Source organism: Scophthalmus maximus, chromosome 7, assembly GCF_022379125.1.
Source record: "Scophthalmus maximus strain ysfricsl-2021 chromosome 7, ASM2237912v1, whole genome shotgun sequence".
NCBI lineage: Eukaryota > Metazoa > Chordata > Actinopteri > Pleuronectiformes > Scophthalmidae > Scophthalmus > Scophthalmus maximus.
Genome location: NC_061521.1, coordinates 13,509,824 through 13,531,761, shown reverse-complemented (window position 1 = coordinate 13,531,761; position 21,938 = coordinate 13,509,824). Strand labels below are relative to the sequence as shown.

Genomic DNA, 21,938 nt, shown 5'->3' with positions numbered 1-21,938 from the left:
TATACCATTCTATTTGTTTATCATTTTTGTAGCAGTCGTGTTTTTTTTTGTAGTACTGAGTGAAGTGAAAAAAACCTGGAGCATTGCTGTGATGTAGCTGATGGCTAAATCATTCTAAGAGAGTTGCCCACAGAACATACAGTATCAAACAACTCCCTCCAAGCTTCTTCCACATGCCTCCATATACCACAGAGTTCACCGATTTATTTTAAAACTGTGTCTTTGAAGCATGAAAAAAGAAGAAGAAGAAAAACCCCAGCAACAAAGCATAAATGAAAAAGAAATCAAAGGCACAGACTCCCTTTCTGGAGACAAATCTCATCATCCTCCCGATCATCAAAACCCAAAATGTGAAATGTGCTAGCGTATTGCTGCCTGAAACTTTATCAAATCCCAACTAATTTTGCCACCGACATCATTTTTAGAATTAAATTGCGGCGCTGGACAGGCAAGAGTCATGCGGGAGTCATCTGGACTAAATGCTCTGCAGGAAGAGGGCCTCTCAGCCCCGCAGAGGCTGTCCGCCGCTGAACATATTACAAGCTGTGGTCATTAGCGAGCTCCTCTCACTTCCTCAAGCACAACTGTAATAATCATGCTTATAAGACGGAAACGAGTTCTTCACATCCTCGACATAGGATAGTTACAAATTAAGGTAATAACTCACGACAGATCAAAGGTCAAAGAATTAATAAAGACTTCATGTAGGTAACTTCAAGGACTAATTAACAATAAATAGAAAAAAGTTCAACTTGTAGAAATCACACACAAATTAATAAAACAAAAAGAAACGAACAAGAAACATGCTTGAATATAATGTTGGTGATTTAGTGTCGGAACTATTCTTCTTTTGTGTATTTTTGTGATAATTTGGGTTCTTTCAAGGTCTTCATATCCCCAGGTTCATTATTTGAGCAACTTTTAAGTGTTGATGTGATGCCACTTAATAAAAAAGAACACAAGCAGGCTTAAAAGGCAAGCGCTCTTCAAACAATTCTGACTTTTAATGAAACAGGCGTCATGGAGGAAGCTACAGTGAACTAACAACACACGAGGGGAGGGATGTTTTACATTCAGTAAACGACAACGTGTGCGGAAATAGACGACTTGAGTAAATTTTGGATCAATTTACCTCTCACAAAAGGGGGCATCCTTCTGTCACTACATGCAAAACAGCTTTGGGAGTACAAATCTCTTAATCCTGGTAGTGAGAGTGCTAGGATTAAAAAAGGGGGGGGACCATTTTGCAAAGGCAGCAGAAAGCACAAACTGCCCTCTCGGCCCCTATCAACGCAGTCTCACCACTTCACTATAAGAGAGGGTTAAAGGGGACGCTCACTCTCAGAACTGACATAGTATCAACCTAAAAGCTGTCGTTCATATAATGGGGGAGGCTACACATGAGAGGCGCCTCCACAGTTTCACAGATTCACCTGGTTAACACCCTGAAAAGACTATTAATGAACAAATAGCTCCATTGTCAGCCAAATGGTTAATGAATACATTATTGATCAATCTGCGCCTCCCTCCTCAAGACCCCCAGATAATCACAGCAGTTCTTATTGTGGGCCGGCTGGTGTCCCGGTGCTCTGCTGCCCCGAGGCTAGTAAAGCCTAGACAAGGACAAGCTCAGCTGTGGTCAAAGAGCAAACCCACTTGGCTGCAGTCAATGTATCAGCAACTCCCTAATGTTGCAGAAGATCTTGGAACATATTAAAATGAGAGTCTATTCTTATTTAAAAGAGAATAAAACATTAGGTAAGGCGAGAATACCAAAAACATGTCTCTCAGAAGCTATGTGCTCTATCTTTATTTGGCCAACATGCAGAAATATTCAGTTTGATGTGTGTGTGTGTGTGTGTGTGTGTGTGTGTGTGTGTGTGTGTGTGTGTGTGTGTGTGAGTAAAAATAGAATTGATGACCATTAATGAAGCTGTGAAAAAATGACAGTGAAGAATTGTAATCAGTATATTGCCACAGTCCAGTTTTCATGGCTTCTGCTTCTTTTATGTTATTGAATTCCAGTGTGGTTTTATGGCAGATGCTATAACTACTCAGTTTGTAACTAGGGCCCTCTTGGCTCGTTAATTTTTCTCATTGTTATATAACTTTGATTTAATTACTCTTATGGGAAGAGTATGGCTGGGAGCAGACTATAGTGTAAAATGCTGTTCCTTCATGTCAGATCATAGTCAATTCTCATGGATTCTCAAAGAGGTGGTAGTGGTTGACTGTTAGTGGAAGCTCATGGTAAACTGGATCAGACTGGAGAAGAGGCGACGGAGGCGAGAGACGGCAGCGGCCTGGCTGGGGGTTGTAAAGGCACCCAACAGTAAGGATCAATCATAATATTGACTCCTTTTCTCTAAAGACATATCCTGAAATGTCATCAGCAAGGACAAAGGAGTTAAAAAAGGGATACTCACGAACACACAGGTCCCCGCTCTCAAAGTAACCAGGGCAACACTGCGAGCGGCGCCTATACATGGTCCTCACTCCCCGCCGGTAAGCCGTCTTATAGCTGATCCTGGAGCAACAGACACACGGAGACATCAATGTGATGTAGAGAGTGACCCTTTCTGAAGGGAGGGAACATGTACAGAAGGAAAAAGTGATTCGAGCCCTGATGTTTTGTTTTTATGGGCAAGTTTATAGAGTACAACAGAGGAAGAAGAATTAAGAGCCAGAGGGATTTTGTGTTAAACCAACATAAAATGTAATATTTGGGCCGTGACCGTGTATGGATTTTATTCGATGCCCACTATAAACCTTAATTAAGTAATTTGAACATTTACTGTAAAATAATTACAGTCCAATTCTGGCTCTGACTACTTCAGAGCAACATTAACAAGTATGTTTATGGTGACCCTCATAGACTTGGAGCTGAGTTTGGGGAACAGTAAAGGTCAACGGCACTGACATCATAAATATGGGGACAAGACTCTTGTAAACATACCTGTGCCTTGTGCATTTAAACCAGTTGAGGATGTCCGTGCATCGGGTGTAATAGATCTGGTCAAATGGGTGAGCATAGGATTCCTGTACAGTCACAGCATAGCTGAAAATTCAGAAAAGTGAAAACACAAGTGGTAGAAGGAAGCACTGTACTGTACCATGTTGAGGTAATTCTACTTTACTTTAGTATTACCATTTCACGCTGCTTCATTCTTAACCTCCACTACATTTCAGAGGGACATAGTGTTCTCAACTTACTGCGCTTCACTTCATTCATCCGACTAAAAATGTCATTTGACCCCTTCTGATGAAAAACCACAACACTGACACATGCACAAGAGGATATGATGCAACTGCAATCATAGTGAACGTAGCAAGTAATATAGATTTTCATGCTCCTTGGAGATATTTAAAAATGACAGCACACGGATCCTGTAAATGAATACAGTCCCAATAAACTAACACAATAACTTTGATATGCAAAGACAAGAATTGAAAGGACCTTAGGTGATTCATGTTAGTGATATATGCAGCCTGCAGCCGTCTGAGGACCTCAAAGCCATGAACACAGCCCACTTAAGGAATTTATTTTGATGCCAACAAAGTAGAACCATGATACCTAAGTACCTTCACCTTGGTCAGGCAATAATCCAGATAATATATCTTCACAGCTTTCTTTCCTCCCCTTTGCATCGAGGAGAGAAATTATTCCTCCTTATTTCTCAGAAGTGACACTGGCCAGCACAACTAATAATTATTCAGGCTCTATGGCTGTCATGATTGATTGGAATGAGAGTACACTGATCAATTTGCCTGCGTATTTCATTTGAAGCTGCAACTCCTACAATCTCGCAGAGCTTGGCGACTTGAGCTGTGAGAGATCGATACTGCTGTTTGGACTTTGAGAATAGATCTGGAAGTTTGGTTAAGACCGCTCGTAGCAGGTGCACTGAAAAAGTTCCGGGATCGACAATGTCAGTCCTGTGAGCTGGTGTTCTCAAACTACTGAAGATTCTCTTTCACATCTAAAATTCAATGTACTGAGGTAAACACAAGAGGATACATGCTCACCTCTCCCAGTGGCTGCAGACGTTGGGATCATCTGGGTTCAAACTCCATACACCAGTGGCAAAGCCTAGGACCAGGGCCAGGGCCAGCACGGCAACAGATGACCCCATCCTTCCCTCTGAGTGGGGGACAGGACATGAAGATAAATGGTAAGATACATGGATCCTATCTCATATTGGCCTTTCTAACAAGAACTTATTTGTCCATGGAAGTAGTGCACCAATGCTAATTTATTAAAATTTAAAGATCAGATAATCGTTGGTAAATATACATAATAGTGTGGAGTTGTGACTTTTCTCTGGGTACTCCAGTTTCCTCCCGCAGTCCAGTGACATGCATGTTAGGTTAAATGCAGCTCTAAATTTCCCGTTTGGGTGAACGTGAGTGTGAATGGTTCTTTGGTTTGTTTGTCAGCTCAGTTCTTTTCTCCATTGTTCATGCACCCTGATGAAATTTTATTCCTGTAAATCCAGTTGTGTTGAAGCCTACGATTCAGTAGGGGTTATCATTGGACAGTCTACGTGCATCAAACTTAATGTCCCTCCCAATTTCATTAGATCTATGTTGCACAGTGTGGCTTGCAGTAAACTTATATGACTGCTGACCTCTCACAGCCTGTAGGCACCTTTAAAGAGCGTTTTTTTTTTGCAAGCTAGGATTATCGAAATATATACCCGTGCTTGTTTAACATTTGCTCCTGTTCGCCTCCTTCAGTAAGACCTTCAAAAACCACATGTGAGCAACTGCAGGGATAAAACCTTTGCGTGACAGTGACAGAGACGTGGATCTGTTCAGAGGTTATTTCATTAGACGTATAGGCAGTCCACATAGGATGATGGATTCTCCACATGCTCAGGTTACACCTTAGCAAATCGCTGCCGAAGATAAAGAATGTATGGATGACTCATGTATGACTGACACACAACATATCTCATACTGTGGGTTAATACCTGGGTGCCATTAGCCGTAACATAACTGTGTCTTATTTATGGTGATCTGTCTCGGGACACATGATGTGGCCTTCTTAGAATAGAAAACTCACATGGTGTTGCATTATTAGCTACAAGCAGATGAAAATAAATACATAGAACCTGAACCCTGAGTTTTTTTGCATCTTTGTGTGGTTCAGTGTGTAGTGATTGTGTGTTTGCGATTGTACATTAGCTCTGCGCGTTCTTCGGGTTGTGTTCAATATTACTGAGTGACTGTATCCAATAACACAGGCATTCACATGTTCAGCTAATCTTCTGCATTGATAGCTGCATGTAGTTCACTCACATGTGAAAGAAAATCAATCAGACCTCCACTTCCTCTAAGTAGCAGTTCATCTGAACAGGCAGAGGTTAAAGTCATGTTCATTTCCTTAACAGGATGATTAATCAAGATACACACATGTTACGGGCTGCAGCTTCTTTCATACTCAGGGCCATCTCTGAAATGATGCTGTTAAATACTACAGGGACCCTGCTTGATTGACTAGAAAGATTTTATTACCCCTGGGATAAGACAACTGCCCTCGGTCATTTCTCTGAATGGCTCGGGACGAGCAGAATACCTCATAACTTGTCACACTGTTCAAACCTCACAAGTTCTCAGCCTGCAGCAAGAGACCAAGAGGTAATAAAACGAGGATTATCCTGCATATGTGGCAAGATTAAGTGAATCGATGGCTTTTAGTCACCTAGTTGTTAAGAGTGATGGTCGTAAGCAAAGTTAGTGCTGCAGAGCCCTTGAAGAAAGAGACAGTGATAGATCTAATAGCCGGAGGCACGTGGCCTTAAACTCACCTAATCCTACGGCCTGTGGTACCTGGGTATTTTGCGGATGCTGAGGAGGCTCTGGAAGCACAAAGTGACAGAAGTGCCGCTGTGCTCAGAAACACACACTCGCTGGGAGAGGTGATGACAGGTCGCAGATCTATGGGAGAGAAGAAAAATAATGAGCTTATGATGACACATAGACGACACGTTCCCTGCCTGGCTCTCGCGCATGCGTGCACACAAAGTCATACATTTCTTATGGGATCAAGAATCTCAACAGGGGTAGAGTTCACGAAATCTGCTCTTGAAAGACCAATTTACTCTGCACAGCCCCCACATCCGACCACACAGTTTTTATTCCATTTTCCAGCGTCCCCTCCTACCTTGTATCCACAGACACACAAAAGTTACGCACAGGAATAAACGCCTACATTAACTCAAGAGGGGCTAATACAATGAACTCTGTTCCCACTTCAAACGCCACAAGTGGCTTGTCCACAATGTGACAAGATTGTGTTATCTGTTCTCATTAACAAAGCCTACACAAGGGTTAGTGCAATGATGATGCAGGCGTGAAAGGAGCATTGATGTGTTTATCATCTCTTTCACTGCATTGCTCTTAATGAGTCGCCCAGAAGGTCAGAGGTCTGGTTCAAGATTCTTCTGCCCTTCATTTGCTGTGAATCCTGAATTAAGATGTAAACACGGGCACAACTAAATAATATGCCTGTTTTTGTTCTTGCATTGGCTAAATAAATTATTCAACATTTTTTTTCTTTTGCTTATATGCTGGTGCTAAGGCCCAGCTGGGTGGACACTGAAACAGTACAGGACAATTATTGATTATTATTATTATTATATGTCAATCAAGAATATCCTGACCAATCGGCCACAGATTGTTATCGGACGATATTTGTTCTAAAAGATTTGTTCCAAGGAAATCCCTTGTGGCGGAAATCAACCAAAACATGATAAAGCTAGTCAGCACTAAGGGGAGGGGGACAGAGAGATAGAGAGAGAGACAGATCGCAACAGTAGTCACACTACAGCAAGGACAGCATGGATCCAATAGAAATATCAGTCAAACAATTGGAATTCATATTCCTTGTTCACCAGCTGCTGTCTATTGTGCAAGACGAAGGGTTCAGACAACTCCTGTCCTACTTGGATCCACGCTACACTCTGCCAGGTTGTAAATATTTCACAGATGTATGGCTACTGCAGATATACCAAACAGTTTATATACATGTTGACAGCCTTATGAAGGACAACATCAGAACAACAGACACTGACCATGGTGTAGAATGGTATACCATCACTACAGTCCTAAATCCAAGGTGATTATAATATCTAAAAATAAAATCAGTGATTAGTTTTGGCCAATACTGCTTCAAGCCATCTGTGATTGGCCCCAAAAATTCTGACTGGAGCACCAGTCTATTGCACTCACAAATAAGACATTTGCTGTTTGATATAAAGAACTGAGTTTGAATTAGTCAGTCTACAATGATGTGATGAAACAGCTGACTAACAAATACACTACAATGTACTATCACTACAGCAACCATCAATTTATCAAGAGAATAATTAATATTTGGATCAGCCGTTTAGATTTAGCAGATTTGGTAAAAGGGCTCTTCATTGTGACCCATTTTCACTTAACACAAACTACAGTAATAGTGTGGTTTTTGTTTTTTGCTCATGCTTGTGTGAAGTAATACTGAGGCTCTGAATCAGAAGCTTTATGTGATAACTCCTAAAAGATGCAACAAAGCATTAGGTTTAATTTAGGAACCTTTAGATTTTAAAGAAGCCCCAAAAGAGCAACATTTTGTTGCTATGATAAATCAAGATTCAAACAACCAGTCTCCTGTGTGAAAGTCCTGTGTTCGACCCATTCATCCAACACAATCTGCTCAATATGAAGACTATATCTAATTGAAATTCCCAAAGCCTTTGACAAATGAAATCATTTTGTAGCCAGGATAAAGACATGAAAATAATGTTACAAAATTTGCTAACACACAACATATGTAACTCATGTTCACAGTGCATGGATAAATCAAAAATCACCTGGAAGAGAACGTGAATGTTTTCAGTCCTATCTTGATTGAGGTAAAGGGTTTCAGCCTCACGTGTACGAATTTTGTTTTGAGAGTTTTTTTAAAAATAAATCTCGCCAAAATTCTGATCCTGGCAATTTTTTTTCTCCACTTGCCTCTTGAGGATTCTGTCAATTTTGTTTGCAGCGAATAATAAAATATTTTGCATGCTGTATTTATTTCCTGATCCGTGATAATCAAGTGAGAAACTCCAGGGAGACAACCCACATTTATTGTTTAATGTCATTAAAAGTGCAACAGACTATCAAATTATTATTCAAAATCAAATCTTCTATTGTGCCATCACACATGGATTAAAGTCTGCCACTAAAGCCGTGTTAGATCTGGCAACAAAAACCTCCACTGAGGCTGAAACCTTCCACTGATTTATCTTAGATACAAGGAACTTGGTATTTGTTTTCCTGAAAAGATTGGCCATTTCCTGTAGTGTGGATTTTAAGGTAATCTATTTGTGGATTCTACATATAACATGCATGAGCGATAAGACAGATAGGTCGATCAACATGACACTTATCACATCCCTCTCCTGTATGCCTCCTCCCCGCACCTGCTGACATCCAAGAAAACAGTTTGCATCTGTTTTCACTTCAGGCATGTTCACTTCGAAGCAAGCAAAAAAAAAAAAAAAAAAGAATCTCTGGAGACTGTATTCACCCCAAATGAATTTCTCCCCTGTTCCTTTGATTAGCGAGACTGCGAAAACCCTCTCAACAGATGTGCTGCTGCATCTGATCATGCCGCCAAACTGCTGAAATGGCACCATCTTTGAGGCCACTGATGGAGACACGCGTGCACAGCACAAGAGGTAGAGTGTGGAGCTGCAGTGCGGGGTGTAGCGTATGTGAGGATGAGGACTTCTGACTCTTGACATGAGCACACCGCGGTTAACAACGGACAACTGCCTGCAGAAACATTGACACTGATGAGACATGTTCACCTATGGCCCCTGTGCTGCCGATCAGCAGAGACATCTGCATGATTAAAGCCACCAGCCTTTAGTGTGTGACTTATTAAAGTGCAATGCAATTAACCACCCCGTCCCCTGGCTGAGCAGCTCATGCACTCTCCCTTGAATGATGCTCAGCAGGCACGACTGACTGGCACGAGTCAGAAGCTCACCTCCCACCGATACATACATCCCTGCTGCTTTTTATCGCCCCATCTGCTCGTTCATCACAATACTTTGTTTTTTGTCTTGCCTGTGTTAATTTACATCGACATAATGGAAACCAGTCAACGGAAACATTGCTCGGTATTGCAATCTTGTCTGGAGCCGCAGAGAGAATGCCTGATCAGTTGTGGGCTTCTGTGTGTAACATGTCTTTTGCGCAATCAGCCCCATTATCCCTCTTCTAAATTTAAGCTGAGGGCTCATATACAACTTTTATGAGAATTCTTCCGGCCACTCAATCTATTTTGTAATCACTACTGAAGGATTCCTGGAGCAACCTAATTTGGAGTGATCTAAAGGTTACAGGTGTAACCACGCAGCACAGAGTGCCAGCGAGATAAGCCCCACTACTGGCCATCCCTGTCTGCCGCTGCAGGCAATGAGTCATTAAGAGTCAGGCCTCATTAGAGAGGTCATGATGTGGCGCATCATAGACACTTTCTCCCCTGGCTTCGGCCACATGCCTTAGTGTCAGATGTGTTAGAGGGCAGGAGGAGAAGACGTGTCGGGGGACGAGCAGCTTTTCTGGAGATCGGAGCAGCAAAACAGCACAAAACAGAAATGCTCTTTCCAACCTCCTAAAACTTCAACTGTGAAAAGAGAAAAAAATAATTAACTACATTTGCACAATAGCTGTATTCAGTGCAATCAATATTTATTGGTTTACTTTATACCATATATAATACAATTTAAAAAATTGTACCTTTTACTCCATTAATCTAATCATAATCACTGCTAGTGCAAACACATGTGTCTGCGCTGATCTCTATGGCAACAATGACTCTACGAAGCGTTTTTTCTTAATTTTTTCCTCCGATTTTTTGTTTTATTCCTCTGGTCACACTCATCACTGTAGGGAGAAGGGGCCTCACACTTGAGTGTGCACCGTGTGTATTGAAGTCATAAAGCCCGAGAGGGTATTTGTCGCTGCATTTATGGGAATTGCAGTGATGCTGACAGCATGAAGTGCAGCCAAGGCAGCAATGTCTTTTACCTGATCTCAGTAATACTCTACTCTTGACTTTTTATTATACCCCAGTAATTATGATTACAGGTTTAACAGGACACTGCTAAGGAATAACTTTACAATCTCTCAATCTCCGACTGGACACTCTATGACCTTGATACTACTTAGGTATGGACATTAGTAGTTCATCTCATTTGTGAGTTGAACTGCAGGACACAGGACGAACCAAGTTCAGATTTTTTTTTCAGGAGAGAAAGAAAATCAAATCCTGCTTTAGCCCTGGGCTTTTTCTTTTGTATATGATTTTCAGAGCTGAGAGTGAAGATGGACAGGAAGGACAGGGGACAGATGTGCAATATTCATATCGTTAACATGAGCAACATTCACATGTGGTTCGTAACTTTCCCTAGAAACAGTGCTGCTGTTTTCAACCACCTCATGACAAATTGATACACTATACTGTGTTATAGAATAGAAAACATTCAAAAAAATAGGTGAGTTGATTATTGTAGGTATGTAGTACAGATTATAATTTGATTGTTTGTACATTCACACGCTCAGTCTTATTCAGAACAACTTGATTTATGCCTTCAATTGACTCTTGGCTTTCTTTTTCATTTAGTTGGAACACATCTATCACCACAAGGAAATTAAATCAATCAGCAGAAAATTAACTTGCGAGCATTTCTGATAAGTTATTAATTTCAAAGTCACTTATTCTAGCAGAAAATGGCCAAATATTAATTGGCTTGAACTTCACAAGTGTTTGTTTTATCGTTGTAAATTTAAAATGTTGGAGTCAGATGGATGTAACAAGTGAACAATCTGAATACCTCATCTTGGGCTTGAGAAAATGTTGAAAGTGGAATCTTTTGTTATTTATACCAAGCGATTAACTGAAATTGACAGTAATTACTAGATAATGAAAATAATCAGTTACATCTCAAGTCTGTTTTTAACTTTACATATACCAACATTCAATTCAACTGAAAATGTTGGTATGGAATTATTTAGTTGGAGTTAAATTCCAGTGTGTTACGCCTTCAGACCTTATCAACATGGCTGCATTGTATTTTGCTATACTATTGTGAACATGGGGTTTCAAGTCACCTTTTTAACCATTAATGAACTTAACCACAAAACCCCTCAGACCTCAAAGATTTCAAACTAGTAGTTCTACAGCTGCTGCACTGGGCCAACAAGAAGTATTCTCATGAAACTGCTAGAACACACCAGCAACTATGACAATGATTTCCACCTGGAGATTGAGGCACCTGGGAAAATGTTTTGCGTCGTTTAACAGGAGCTTAATTCTGGCCACATGGTTTATTCATGTGGCGACCGCTGATATCACGACTCTCATAAATCACGCAGTGCGGCATGCTGGACGTCCACGCACTCGGGCAGGGCTCACTAATCTCAACACCATCTTTCATCTGAATAACCTTGCCTTACCGCAGGGCAGGCCAACACCAGACACAGGCCATTGGAGGGAGACTCTCCTTGTACTTTTATTTCTTTCATTCTGGGCACAAAGACTCACTGCAGCACGTCAGGGCAGACAAACACTGTCCTGTGTGCTCCCAGGCAGCAGGACTGCCCGCTCTCAACCACAGGCAATAATGAAGATATGCTTCACGGACATCAGAGGAACTAATCTAGTCTAACATTAACTTTATGAATGTAGAATCAGACACACAAGGGAGCAGCGGAGCCAGTCGAGCCATCTGTTCAGAAGCTGTTCAAAGAAAGAGCTGAACATTTGAAACTAATGTGAGTAAGCATGATCATCAAATATAGATAATAGAATAGAGCATATAGCTACTTTATCCTAAATTTTTAAATTGTTTTTTTTTCTACTGTCACACATCATCATGTTTTTTTCTGATTAACTGGATCGGGGTTCTTATTCACATAACCGGCAGAAAATCTACAATTCAAAAACATGTCACCAATTAGCAGCTTCAGGCCTGCGTTTACTGTAAGAAAACTAATTAGTGAAACAACACCACTCAATGAACCAAAATATCAGTGTGCCTGATGTCACATAGCTCTGCCTGCTGCTTAGAATAGACACTATTTTCCAAGCCCATTTGTTCTAATAACAAACCCCGGACAGTCAAATGTGTTGGAGTGCCCTCTGAGCTGCGTCTGTCCTCTCCACGCCGCCTGGCTCTGGCCCCCTGCTGCCGCCAGCCGGAAGCACCGGTCAGGCTCCTCCTCGCACCGGTGAGGATCTGCTTCCCCACACAGACAATTAGCCGCCCTGTGACTAAATGCGAGCAATGCCAGCTGCTGGAGAACAGTCGGACATCCACAGACAAATGAATGTGTGAATATTAGCCTGTTGAACCTTCTGCTCTCTCCCACCAGGATCCTTTTTAGAGGAGAGCGAAACTGAACTACTCTATTAAGCTGAGGCTCTCTGGTCAAGGAAGCACATCACGCGGGTGGTCATCGCCGCGTTTCATAAAGTTACAGCTTCTGCAGAGCTCGGGGGCCGAGCTCAGCAGAGGTATGGCATGGACAGAAAAACAAATGAGAGAAAGGTGGAGGGGAGAAGGCACAGAAAAGGCGAGTAGGAACGCCACGAGAGCAGCCCGCCATGAAATGCTGAAACAACAGCCCGGCTGCCAGGGCAATTTGACACCCCAATAGTTTCACACCTCAACCACCAACCCCTTCCAACTCTGAACCTTGTGTCTTCTTTGTGTCTTAATTTATTTTGTGTCAATGTCCAAGATGTGAGAAGCCAAGCAGTGAGAAACCCGTCCCAAATGTCGCAGAGTGAGCGGTGTGTGAAGCAGACGAGGGGCAGGCAAAGACGGGAAAAAGCCCACTGCGCCTGGATACACCTCGCTTTCCGTGCAGACAATCGCTGAGGTCTCACCGGAGGGTAGTGAACTTCACATTCACCTCACACTGGGAAAAGATCTAACAAATAAAACTACTGAATGTGGCAGAAGAAGCATTCCCACGGATTCCCGTTAGGAAATTATTGTTTAAAGTCCTGCGTTCAAAAACACGGCCCCTGTGACTGATCATTGATGATTGGATGGGATATTATTATTATTATCATTTTACTGTTGCAGCTGATCGAGGTGGAGTTAATGTTTATAATCTTACAGTCCAGTAGATCTGCAGTGTTCCATCTAAAGGGCTGCAAGATTGAAGGGCAGTGGGAAAGAAGACAAAAGTAAATGTTGTCACACATTTTTTGAACTTTTCTCCAATCTTTGCTTTGTTGTGAAAAATCAGAAAATTCAAACAACTGTTGAAATGAAATGTCTCCTCGTGACAAGGGATCATAATATTCCCAACAGACAGTGAAGGATTTTTTTTTGTTATGGGATCACCAATTAAAAAGTTTAATGTATAACAATGTGTTGGATTTTCATATTGTTCCTTATCTTAATATTAAAATCAATTAGTAGAATTCACTGTCAGACACAGTAAATGTAGGGGGGTATACTCAACTAATCTACGAGTAGGCCAATTACTTGAGTAGATGTACTTAGTTACATCCTCCACAACAGTAGTTTTTGGTAACTTCATCAAATCAAGAGCGGGCTTAACTGCACTGTAAATTCACAGAAATGAAGCAGTTCATTTTCTGAAAAACAAATCATGATCAGAAATAATAATTCTTCATTTTCCTCGAACAGCTCCAATAGCTCCAACATCCCTCTCTAGATCAGTGGTTTAGTCCCTCCGCTAGCATAGCGCATTAACCTTGTGAATCGCTAGTCAATGACTGAAAGAGGACTGATGTACCACCATGATTATTAAATCTGAAAAATATGCTCCTGCCGCATGTTAAGCCTGGCCACCGTGCAACCAGGTGATCTCAATTTTGTGAATTGAGAGACTCCATCACCCGGATTTGCATTAAAGATGTATGCCCAACTTTTGCCACCATGACCTTTTAAATGTCCTTGAATCCACTTGAGCGAAAAATATGCCTACTTAGACTGAATGCATAAAAAGAAAAATTGAACAGTGGAAAGGAGCGTGTGTGGCTTTGTTCGGCCTGCCTGATAGAGACAAGAAGAGGATGCCTGTTCTCATCACTGATGTGACAGACTGAAATGAAGCCGTGGTTGTGAAAACTCCAAATGCACATAAAGCCTGAGAAAGTCATTAGGCATTTGTTTGTACAATAATCAGGACACAGAATATAACCACTGGGCTTGATAAACAATGCACTGTGTATTTTTATTTTTTTTTATAAATCTGCTTCATTAGAGGTTCACATTGTTATAACTCATTCTGTATCTATTTCTCTGTACTTTGTAATACTAGCATGTAATTATGTCATATATCACCAGAGTGTGAAAAGCACAATGCGGTCCAAATTGCTAAATAAATGAAATATGCACTCACTCTTGCTGCAACATCGTTAGCCTACAAACAACGTGTACTTTCAACCTGTTTAGAGTAATTAATGATATAGCTCAGTCTCTGCTCCTACCTGTGGCCTGAAAGATGGGGGAAAAAAAACATTTCTGCCACATCAGCAAACACTCCCTTGTGCTGTAAATACTGTACACAAACCTAATCAAAAAAATTGCCACATCTCCTCTACACACTTTCTAATTTGACTCGCTACTCTTTCAGCCTCTACTCCTTTATTCTCTACATCCTTCCATGGCCGTGCCGGGTGGGACTGCCCCATGCTGGTGCTGGAGGTGCCAAGTATTTTTGCCTTGACCCTCTGGACAGGTCTGGGTGCGAAAGCATCGACTGCGAGGGGCCAAAGGAGATGGGACGCTGGGCTGGCTGGTGCATTATTCATGAGTCGCCCCCCTGTTGAGTGGGCAGTTATTCAGCATCCAAATCCCAGATGTGGTTCAATCTGTGCTCCATTCACTGTCCTGACTGCTGGCTATTGATCACAACGCACACGGGTGCTGAATAAGCGCAGGGGCTTTATGTTCTAGGGCTCAAAGCACCTCCCTGATAACACAAAGATCCGTCACCAGACACTGGAAACGGTCCAGAGTTTGCTCGGCGGAACTGAACGGACGTGCTGACAGGAGACGCATCTACAACATTAACAACAGAGGCAGCACAGCGTGTGACTGAGATGTGGCAGTAATGTGCGATGTGTCAGGTAGCTATGCAATGGAGCAATGGAGCTCGGTGTCTGCAAGTACGCATTTTTAAAATCAAAAATCAGCTAAACTGTGATTTTATTTATACACCCAGAAAAACACACTGAGCTTTGACACACACACACACACACACACACACACACATACGACGAAAACAGACAGGGAAAAAAGAATACTATGATGAAGTCCTCCTCTTGCCAGAGGCAAGGTATCACACTAATAGGCATCACACTATTAATGGACAGTTGAACACCGTTATTTGTTTGTCCACTTTACTCCTCAATCGAATAGACCACAACACTTTCCTGTCTGCATTTGTCAGGATGATGATCCTTCATCATCAATCATATTGCAGAATTACTGTTTAATGTGAGATGTGAATAATAATTACCATGTCAGCTCGCCTACTGTGATATATATAGGACTCAGTGTGGCACTTAGTGTAACACCTACAATCTTGTGGCCTCAAGAGAGATGTGTTCAGGTCAGTGTTTTATATTAATCACCTGTTCTTTAAAGATCTGTGTTGAGCATTTCCATATCCATTTTACCGATCAAAGCTCACAGAGGAAGTCTCTCTCGTTTGCACGTTTCTGAGGTTTCTGATTAAATATTGTTTGAAACTGAGAAAACAATCTGAGAGGTTTCAACAAATGTATGGCACCCATGCAAGGTTCACACCACGGGATGCTGTTTGAATAGGGAAGGGGGTTGTTGGGATTTTCTCTTCATCAATTATCAAAATTTGCCACATTCTTTGATCAATGAATCATTTCGAAGTAACATTTCATGAGACTTTTATGAAATAAATCACGTTCATTTTGGAAGATTTTAAAATACTTCCAAGTACCTTTTTCGATGCTGTCAAACTAACATTAAATATTCAATTCCAGCCTGTTTCGGCGAAGACCATATTTCAATCCTCTAATTCTGCTCAGCAGCCAATATCTAAGATGCTCACTGAATATCTTTGGTTTCTCTACAGCCAAAATAAGTGGTTGAATCCTTCTCAAACTCCACTGTATAGTCAGTTCAACTCATCTTCAAACGGCAGTGAGTAAACTATGGATACAAAGCATATACCTGAGATGGAGAGCGGCTTTTTGCTGTCTAAGGCATAATGATGAGTAATAGCCTTATCAACAAAGCACAACACATCCCAACACGCTGATATCTTATCACTGCTCATCTCCTCGGCTCATGTAATTCCTGTATCTGCGGCGAAAAATGTGTCGCGTGGTTCCCTGCACTGTAACTGACGGCGTAGTCATGTCAAAAGAATCGGGCTTTATGGCAGCCGCCTTTACACAAGACGAGGAAGGGGAGGAAAAAGAGTGTCAGGTGAAAGCAGATGCATCAGCAGTATTTGCAAAAAGTCACCAGATTCCCACAAGGGACATGCTTGTCATTAAAACAAACAAGAAAAGAACTGATGAGTGCATTAATCAGAGTGCGGCGAAGCATTGGTGGTGAGCTGGTCTGCGGCGTTTCTCCCCAGGAGTGGCTCCACCTGAGGGAGGGGGGATTAACGCAGCTCCACGCTGGAGCTCCTGTATCTGAAATCTGCCTGAGCTCATCGTTTCTGCTGCTCGCTTAAGAGGCTGTGGCTGGATATCAGGCTCTGGCAATCTATTCCCCTGCAGACTGTGGGCTGACCAACATCAATGCCGTGCATTGTCAAATTATTAATTAAATGCATGCAAGCATAATCAGGTGCAGACATTTTCAGACCTTTGGGACAGCCAGAATTAAAGCTGAATCTAAATTGCAGATTTCTTCGCATTTTTCAATGTCAGCTAGCTACGCTGTTCTCGGAGCAAAATCTTGTGCCGGTAAAAATCTAGCATCACTTTGCATTTGTTTAACATTGTTGTGATGCAAAACATGCTCGGCCATGACTCTTCTCAACAATCCAGACTCAGAACAAGAAAAGAAAATACATGACAAAAAGGCCATAAACAGATCTGTGTCTGCAAGTTCATTGAAATAATACAGTATAGACCACAGCATAAATATGTTAACATACACGGAATAAGAGATGGGATGTGGGTGTACGCCGTGTATATTGCTTTCATTCCCTCCCCATAGAGTAGATGTGCAAAATGTAAATGCCACAGCTTTCAAAAGTAAAGCAAAGTCCAGGTCCTGCCGCCATATATTTCATTAACTTTTGTAAATGTAGCTCCTGTGGCTCCGGGGTATTTGCTCAACGCTGAATGCACTTTTGCTGAAATAATAAGATCTATCAGTCAGCGCGAAGAAAAAAAACCAGCTTAATTTGCAGAATAAAGGTCATTGGAGCTGTTACTTTCGTGGGGCTTAAATCAAGAATATCAACAACCTCCAAGAGAAGCTATGCCTCGGAATATTACACTGTACTGACGTGTTCATATGTAGTTCTCAAAATTTGTGTCAGGCTCATAATGCTGAGCTGACTGTTATGATTTGCCCTTATGAACTGGATCCAACCCACTCATTATCCAACAGTACACTGAGAGTAGCGTACACACCAATTCCACAGCTGGAGATTATACTCACACTGACAATAGCATATCTGACCTGTGGGGAAACTTACTTTGTGCAGCACAGATAGTGTTTAGGAATCTGTTTATTCACGTGTGATCAAAAAGATCATTGAGCCTGCGTGGGTCAGAACCAGCAACTCATCGAGTGTTAATTGCATTTATTGGATGATTAAAGAATTCATTTGTGTGTCCTCTCAAACAAACTGATATGTAAATCGTACTTACGACTCTTATCTCATATATTCTTTCATTATGTCTAATTTACATTTGTAAAATCACATTCCTACCAGTGAAAGCCCTCTCTCCCTGGTTGCCAAATAGAATGTGTCCTTGCGAAGTGAGAAAGCCGTCACCCCTCCACGGCCACACACTTTCATTAATCAGCACTAATTAAATGTATTGATTGAGCCAAACATCAGGATTTCCAGTTGAAAGGGTTCACTAGACTGTAAAGCGCACCGAACAACAACAAAAAACACAGAATGCATGAGCCACTTATGTGCCCTTGAAGGAGCCGCCGCTCTGGAAGGGCCGAGAAAATAAGACAAAGATGGGTCTGCTCGTGCTTCTCATTAAACAACGTCTGATTTCATGGCGTCTCAGTGTCTCAGCTGCAATGACGTCCTTGGCTTCACTGAGAGCTGAAGCTAATCTGAGTGTCAGTTTGTTTTCTGGTACAGTAGCATGACCCCGCAAAAAATATGTATGAAACAGATTAAACAATCTGTAGCAACGGAGCAGCACCACCAACCTATTGATCACATGTTTTAATGAACAGCCTCTTTACTAGAAGGGGGAATAATTTAAAAGCCCACTGGACGTGTTACAGTACTTCGAAGTGTATAATATATCCCAGCAGACTCAAACTAACATGAAATGTGATAATAACATGAAATTACTTCCCCAGCTCGCTGGCCAGAGAATGCTGTACAAAGAAAACCATGTCATTGCCAAATTTAAGGATTTTGATTTAACAGATACCAAATAAGAAAATTGTCTTACTACTTAAGATCAATAAAACATTTTTAAAAATTACTGGATTCGTTGAAAAAAAAAAGACGCATTGTCAGAAAAGGGCCCCAAAAAAGTGTGTAAATTGACATTTTGGAGCCATACAACAGTGTGGATTAAGTGAACATGGAAGTCATGAGCAAAGGAAAATGAAAATTTGATAAATGGCCATCCACATGTTCTGTTATTGTGAAGGGCCATAACAGTCCTCAGTGACAGCTGCCCTTGTTTGTTGCTTCATTGCATTCACACAGTTTCCATTGTGCAACTGCTCATCTAACTTCTTAATATGAAGCAAACAGTAATTGAGTTACAGTAAATATGAGTTTGCATATGTGCATGTATTTATGAATGCAAATATGCTGCATTTGTGTAGTTATCTAGAAAAAAAGAACATGGGACTTAAATTGTGAAGTTATGAAGTACAATAAATATGTAGCAATTATATACTCAGTGGGGGGGGGAGTCATGAATGGAAACACAAAACAAAATCGTAACACGAGGTCTCAGCAAACTTAAAGTGTCCGTCAGTCAAAATTAAACCTGCATTGCTCTGGTGCCAAGGTGCATTTATAATGAATGACTCTTTGACAAATTGCTATAATGCAGGGAATCCATGCGGCGCATAAGCTGCAATCTATGCAGCTCCAACAGGACAAAACAAGGTGTAGGTGTGAGTGTGTGAGTGTGTGTGTGTCTGTTTGTGTGTGTGTGTGTGTGTGTGTGTGTGTGTGTGTGTGTGTGTGTGTGTGTGTGTGTGTGTGTGTGTGTGTGTGTGTGTGTGTGTGTGTGTGTCCTAATGCCTCTGCCAGTGATTTGATAAAAAACATTGATTTTACAAAAGGGCCTCCTGGTCTGTTTATTATTCCACAAAGGAAATCAACAGCAGTAATGATTTCATTATTAAACCATGGTCCAGATCTGCTCATTGACTAATAGACTAGTGAAAGTTTAATCAGCCGCTTTAGCCTGCACTCTGTTGTCACCTAGTGGCGCAAAGGGGACACAACACACTCACTGGGATCTGTGTTCCAGGCTCAAAATCAAAATGTTCATCACGGCTGCTGGATTCACTCATCAACCGTGACTTTGAAGGACAGAACATTATCTGAGATCCTCGTTCGAGAAGAAATTATAACTTCACACGTCACAATGCTGTACAGGCGCCACTTGAACCGATGCTGTCAAATGTGGTAATGTCTAATATGAGCCCAGAAATTAAAGGTGGTGAGCCACAGTCATCCAACTTACCAGAAACATAATACAATAAACAGGAAATAATAACAATGATAATAATAATAATAATAATAATAATAATAATAATAATAATAAACTTTAAATGAAGCAGGTCAAACCATCTGCTCATATGACCATGTAGTATGCTTCTTAATCGTTATCATTTACTGCATTACAAGAGGATTTTAAATCTTCAAACTAATAGTTTCTCTTGGTATAGAACCTGCAGACTGTAAAATAAAAAAGATGATGCCACACGAACACAAAGGCAGCGGCAGTAGATTATCAAACTCTCCGGGATGATAGAGCCCTTCTCTTTGGCACGGCGCGCACATTGCCACGGGATAGACTCGCCAATAGCCTAATTAAATAGAAAGCACAATTTGTCACAGCAGCCAGGAAACAGCAGCGCTTCTCCCAAAGCCCCCCAAAAAGAGACTGCGCCCCAACTTACATGCGGGACGCTTCGACAACACACAACAACAACAACAACAACAACAACAACAACAACAACAACCACAAATGGACACATTTGTCTCTTTAAACAAACATCTGCAAAGCTGTGCATCGCCGCGGACAGTGTCGCCGGCTCGGACATGCCCGCCGCTGCAGCATCAGCATCCTCTGCCGATTCAATCGAGCCCTTGCTCGGGATTTTGCAGGAGGGGAGAAGACGTTCGAACTCACCCGTCGGGGGGCGAGGCGCGTAAAGTTACCACTCTCACTACAACGACGACAACGAAAAAGAAAATGTTCAAAAATCAAAGAAAAAGTAATCGGTTGGTCCGCGGTGCAACACGGTCTTCCATCACTGGATGTGCGTGGAACTCGCGAGGCAGGCAGGTCGGGTCCGAGCAGGTAGTTGCTTGTTGAGTTCCCACCGGCACCTTCGCATCCCACTGACACGGTGACGCGCGCGCAGGAGTCGGTCCGGCTGCCTCCTCCCTCATCCCTCTCCTCTTCTTCACTGGGGGAAGCGCGGCCCACTTTAAACGCTGCTGACGTCACGGGCGCTGATGTGGATGCCGTATAGCCCCCCCCTCCATCCTCTGACCATACAGCCCTAAACACACACGTCTCCCAATGCGTAACTCTACCACATTCCCGAGCAGACACAATTCACAGGTACACAACCTGTAGATAAGTAAACGAACAAAAGAAGAAGAAAGATGAATAAACATAGGCCTACCTTTCTTCCAGTTCCATCACAGACCGTCTACCCGCTTTCCATACCTGGCTCAACATTGGAAATTACACGAGGGTAAATTGCCCGGAACAGCATAATTATCATAATTAGATCCTATACATTTTTTTTTTTCTGTAAGGATGAACACATACCGGGAAATATAGAGGGCGATCGGGTAGAATCAGGCTTCAGCTCAGTTTCTCAGGTGATTCTTCAAAATCCACCTGTTCTGACATTTCGTCATCATGCCCGTGACAGATTTATGCCCCAGTTTCGACAGGAAGTTGATTGATGGCAGGGGGGCTTTTCATTTGTGAACCTGAGCAAGGTTTCTAATCTTGACATTGCTAGCAGAGAGAAGAAGAAGAAAAAACATCTTTTGCAACCCTGTTGTTCTCAAGGACAGACCAGATTATTTCCCTTTTGATTTTCCACATGGAAGACTTGGACCCTAGCAGGGCTTCAGTGACATTTACCAGAGGTGTGTTCCCCAGTGGGAGGTCAGAGGGTGGCGAGTGTAGTGGACAGACCTTTTAAACTGAAGCGCCTTTCTTTATTGAATGATTGCTACCTGGAAAAATAATAGTTTTGAGCGATAACTCTGGTGCTTACTCATTGTTTTTATCAACAAATCCAGCCAAAAGGCAAAAAATGACAAATTGATCCTACAAGCAGTTATTGTCTTTGCATGAAAAGCCTTTAGCGCAATTCATCTCTCCGCATTTAAACTATTAAAAACACATCAGCAAGCCACATTTTGCATTGTCTGACATATTCCTTCATTATAATGGGCACTGTAGTGTATTTTGAGTCCCCCCCACA

General features: G+C 41.8%; 1 protein-coding gene across 3 annotated transcripts in view; it reads right to left on the bottom strand.

Moving 5' to 3' along the window:
• Window positions 1-20,877, bottom strand: part of megf11 (multiple EGF-like-domains 11) — a 67,606-nt gene extending 46,729 nt beyond the window's left edge. For all 3 annotated transcript variants that reach the window (XM_035641716.2, XM_035641717.2, XM_035641720.2), the window contains exons 1-5: window positions 20,618-20,877; window positions 5,811-5,940; window positions 4,027-4,141; window positions 2,957-3,058; window positions 2,427-2,527 (exon numbers count right to left, since the gene is read on the bottom strand). In XM_035641716.2, the coding sequence (XP_035497609.1) occupies window positions 2,427-2,527; window positions 2,957-3,058; window positions 4,027-4,133 (310 nt within the window). In that variant the 5' untranslated portion in view covers window positions 4,134-4,141; window positions 5,811-5,940; window positions 20,618-20,877. The remainder of the gene's footprint in view (window positions 1-2,426; window positions 2,528-2,956; window positions 3,059-4,026; window positions 4,142-5,810; window positions 5,941-20,617) is intronic.
• Window positions 20,878-21,938: the final 1,061 nt, after the last annotated feature.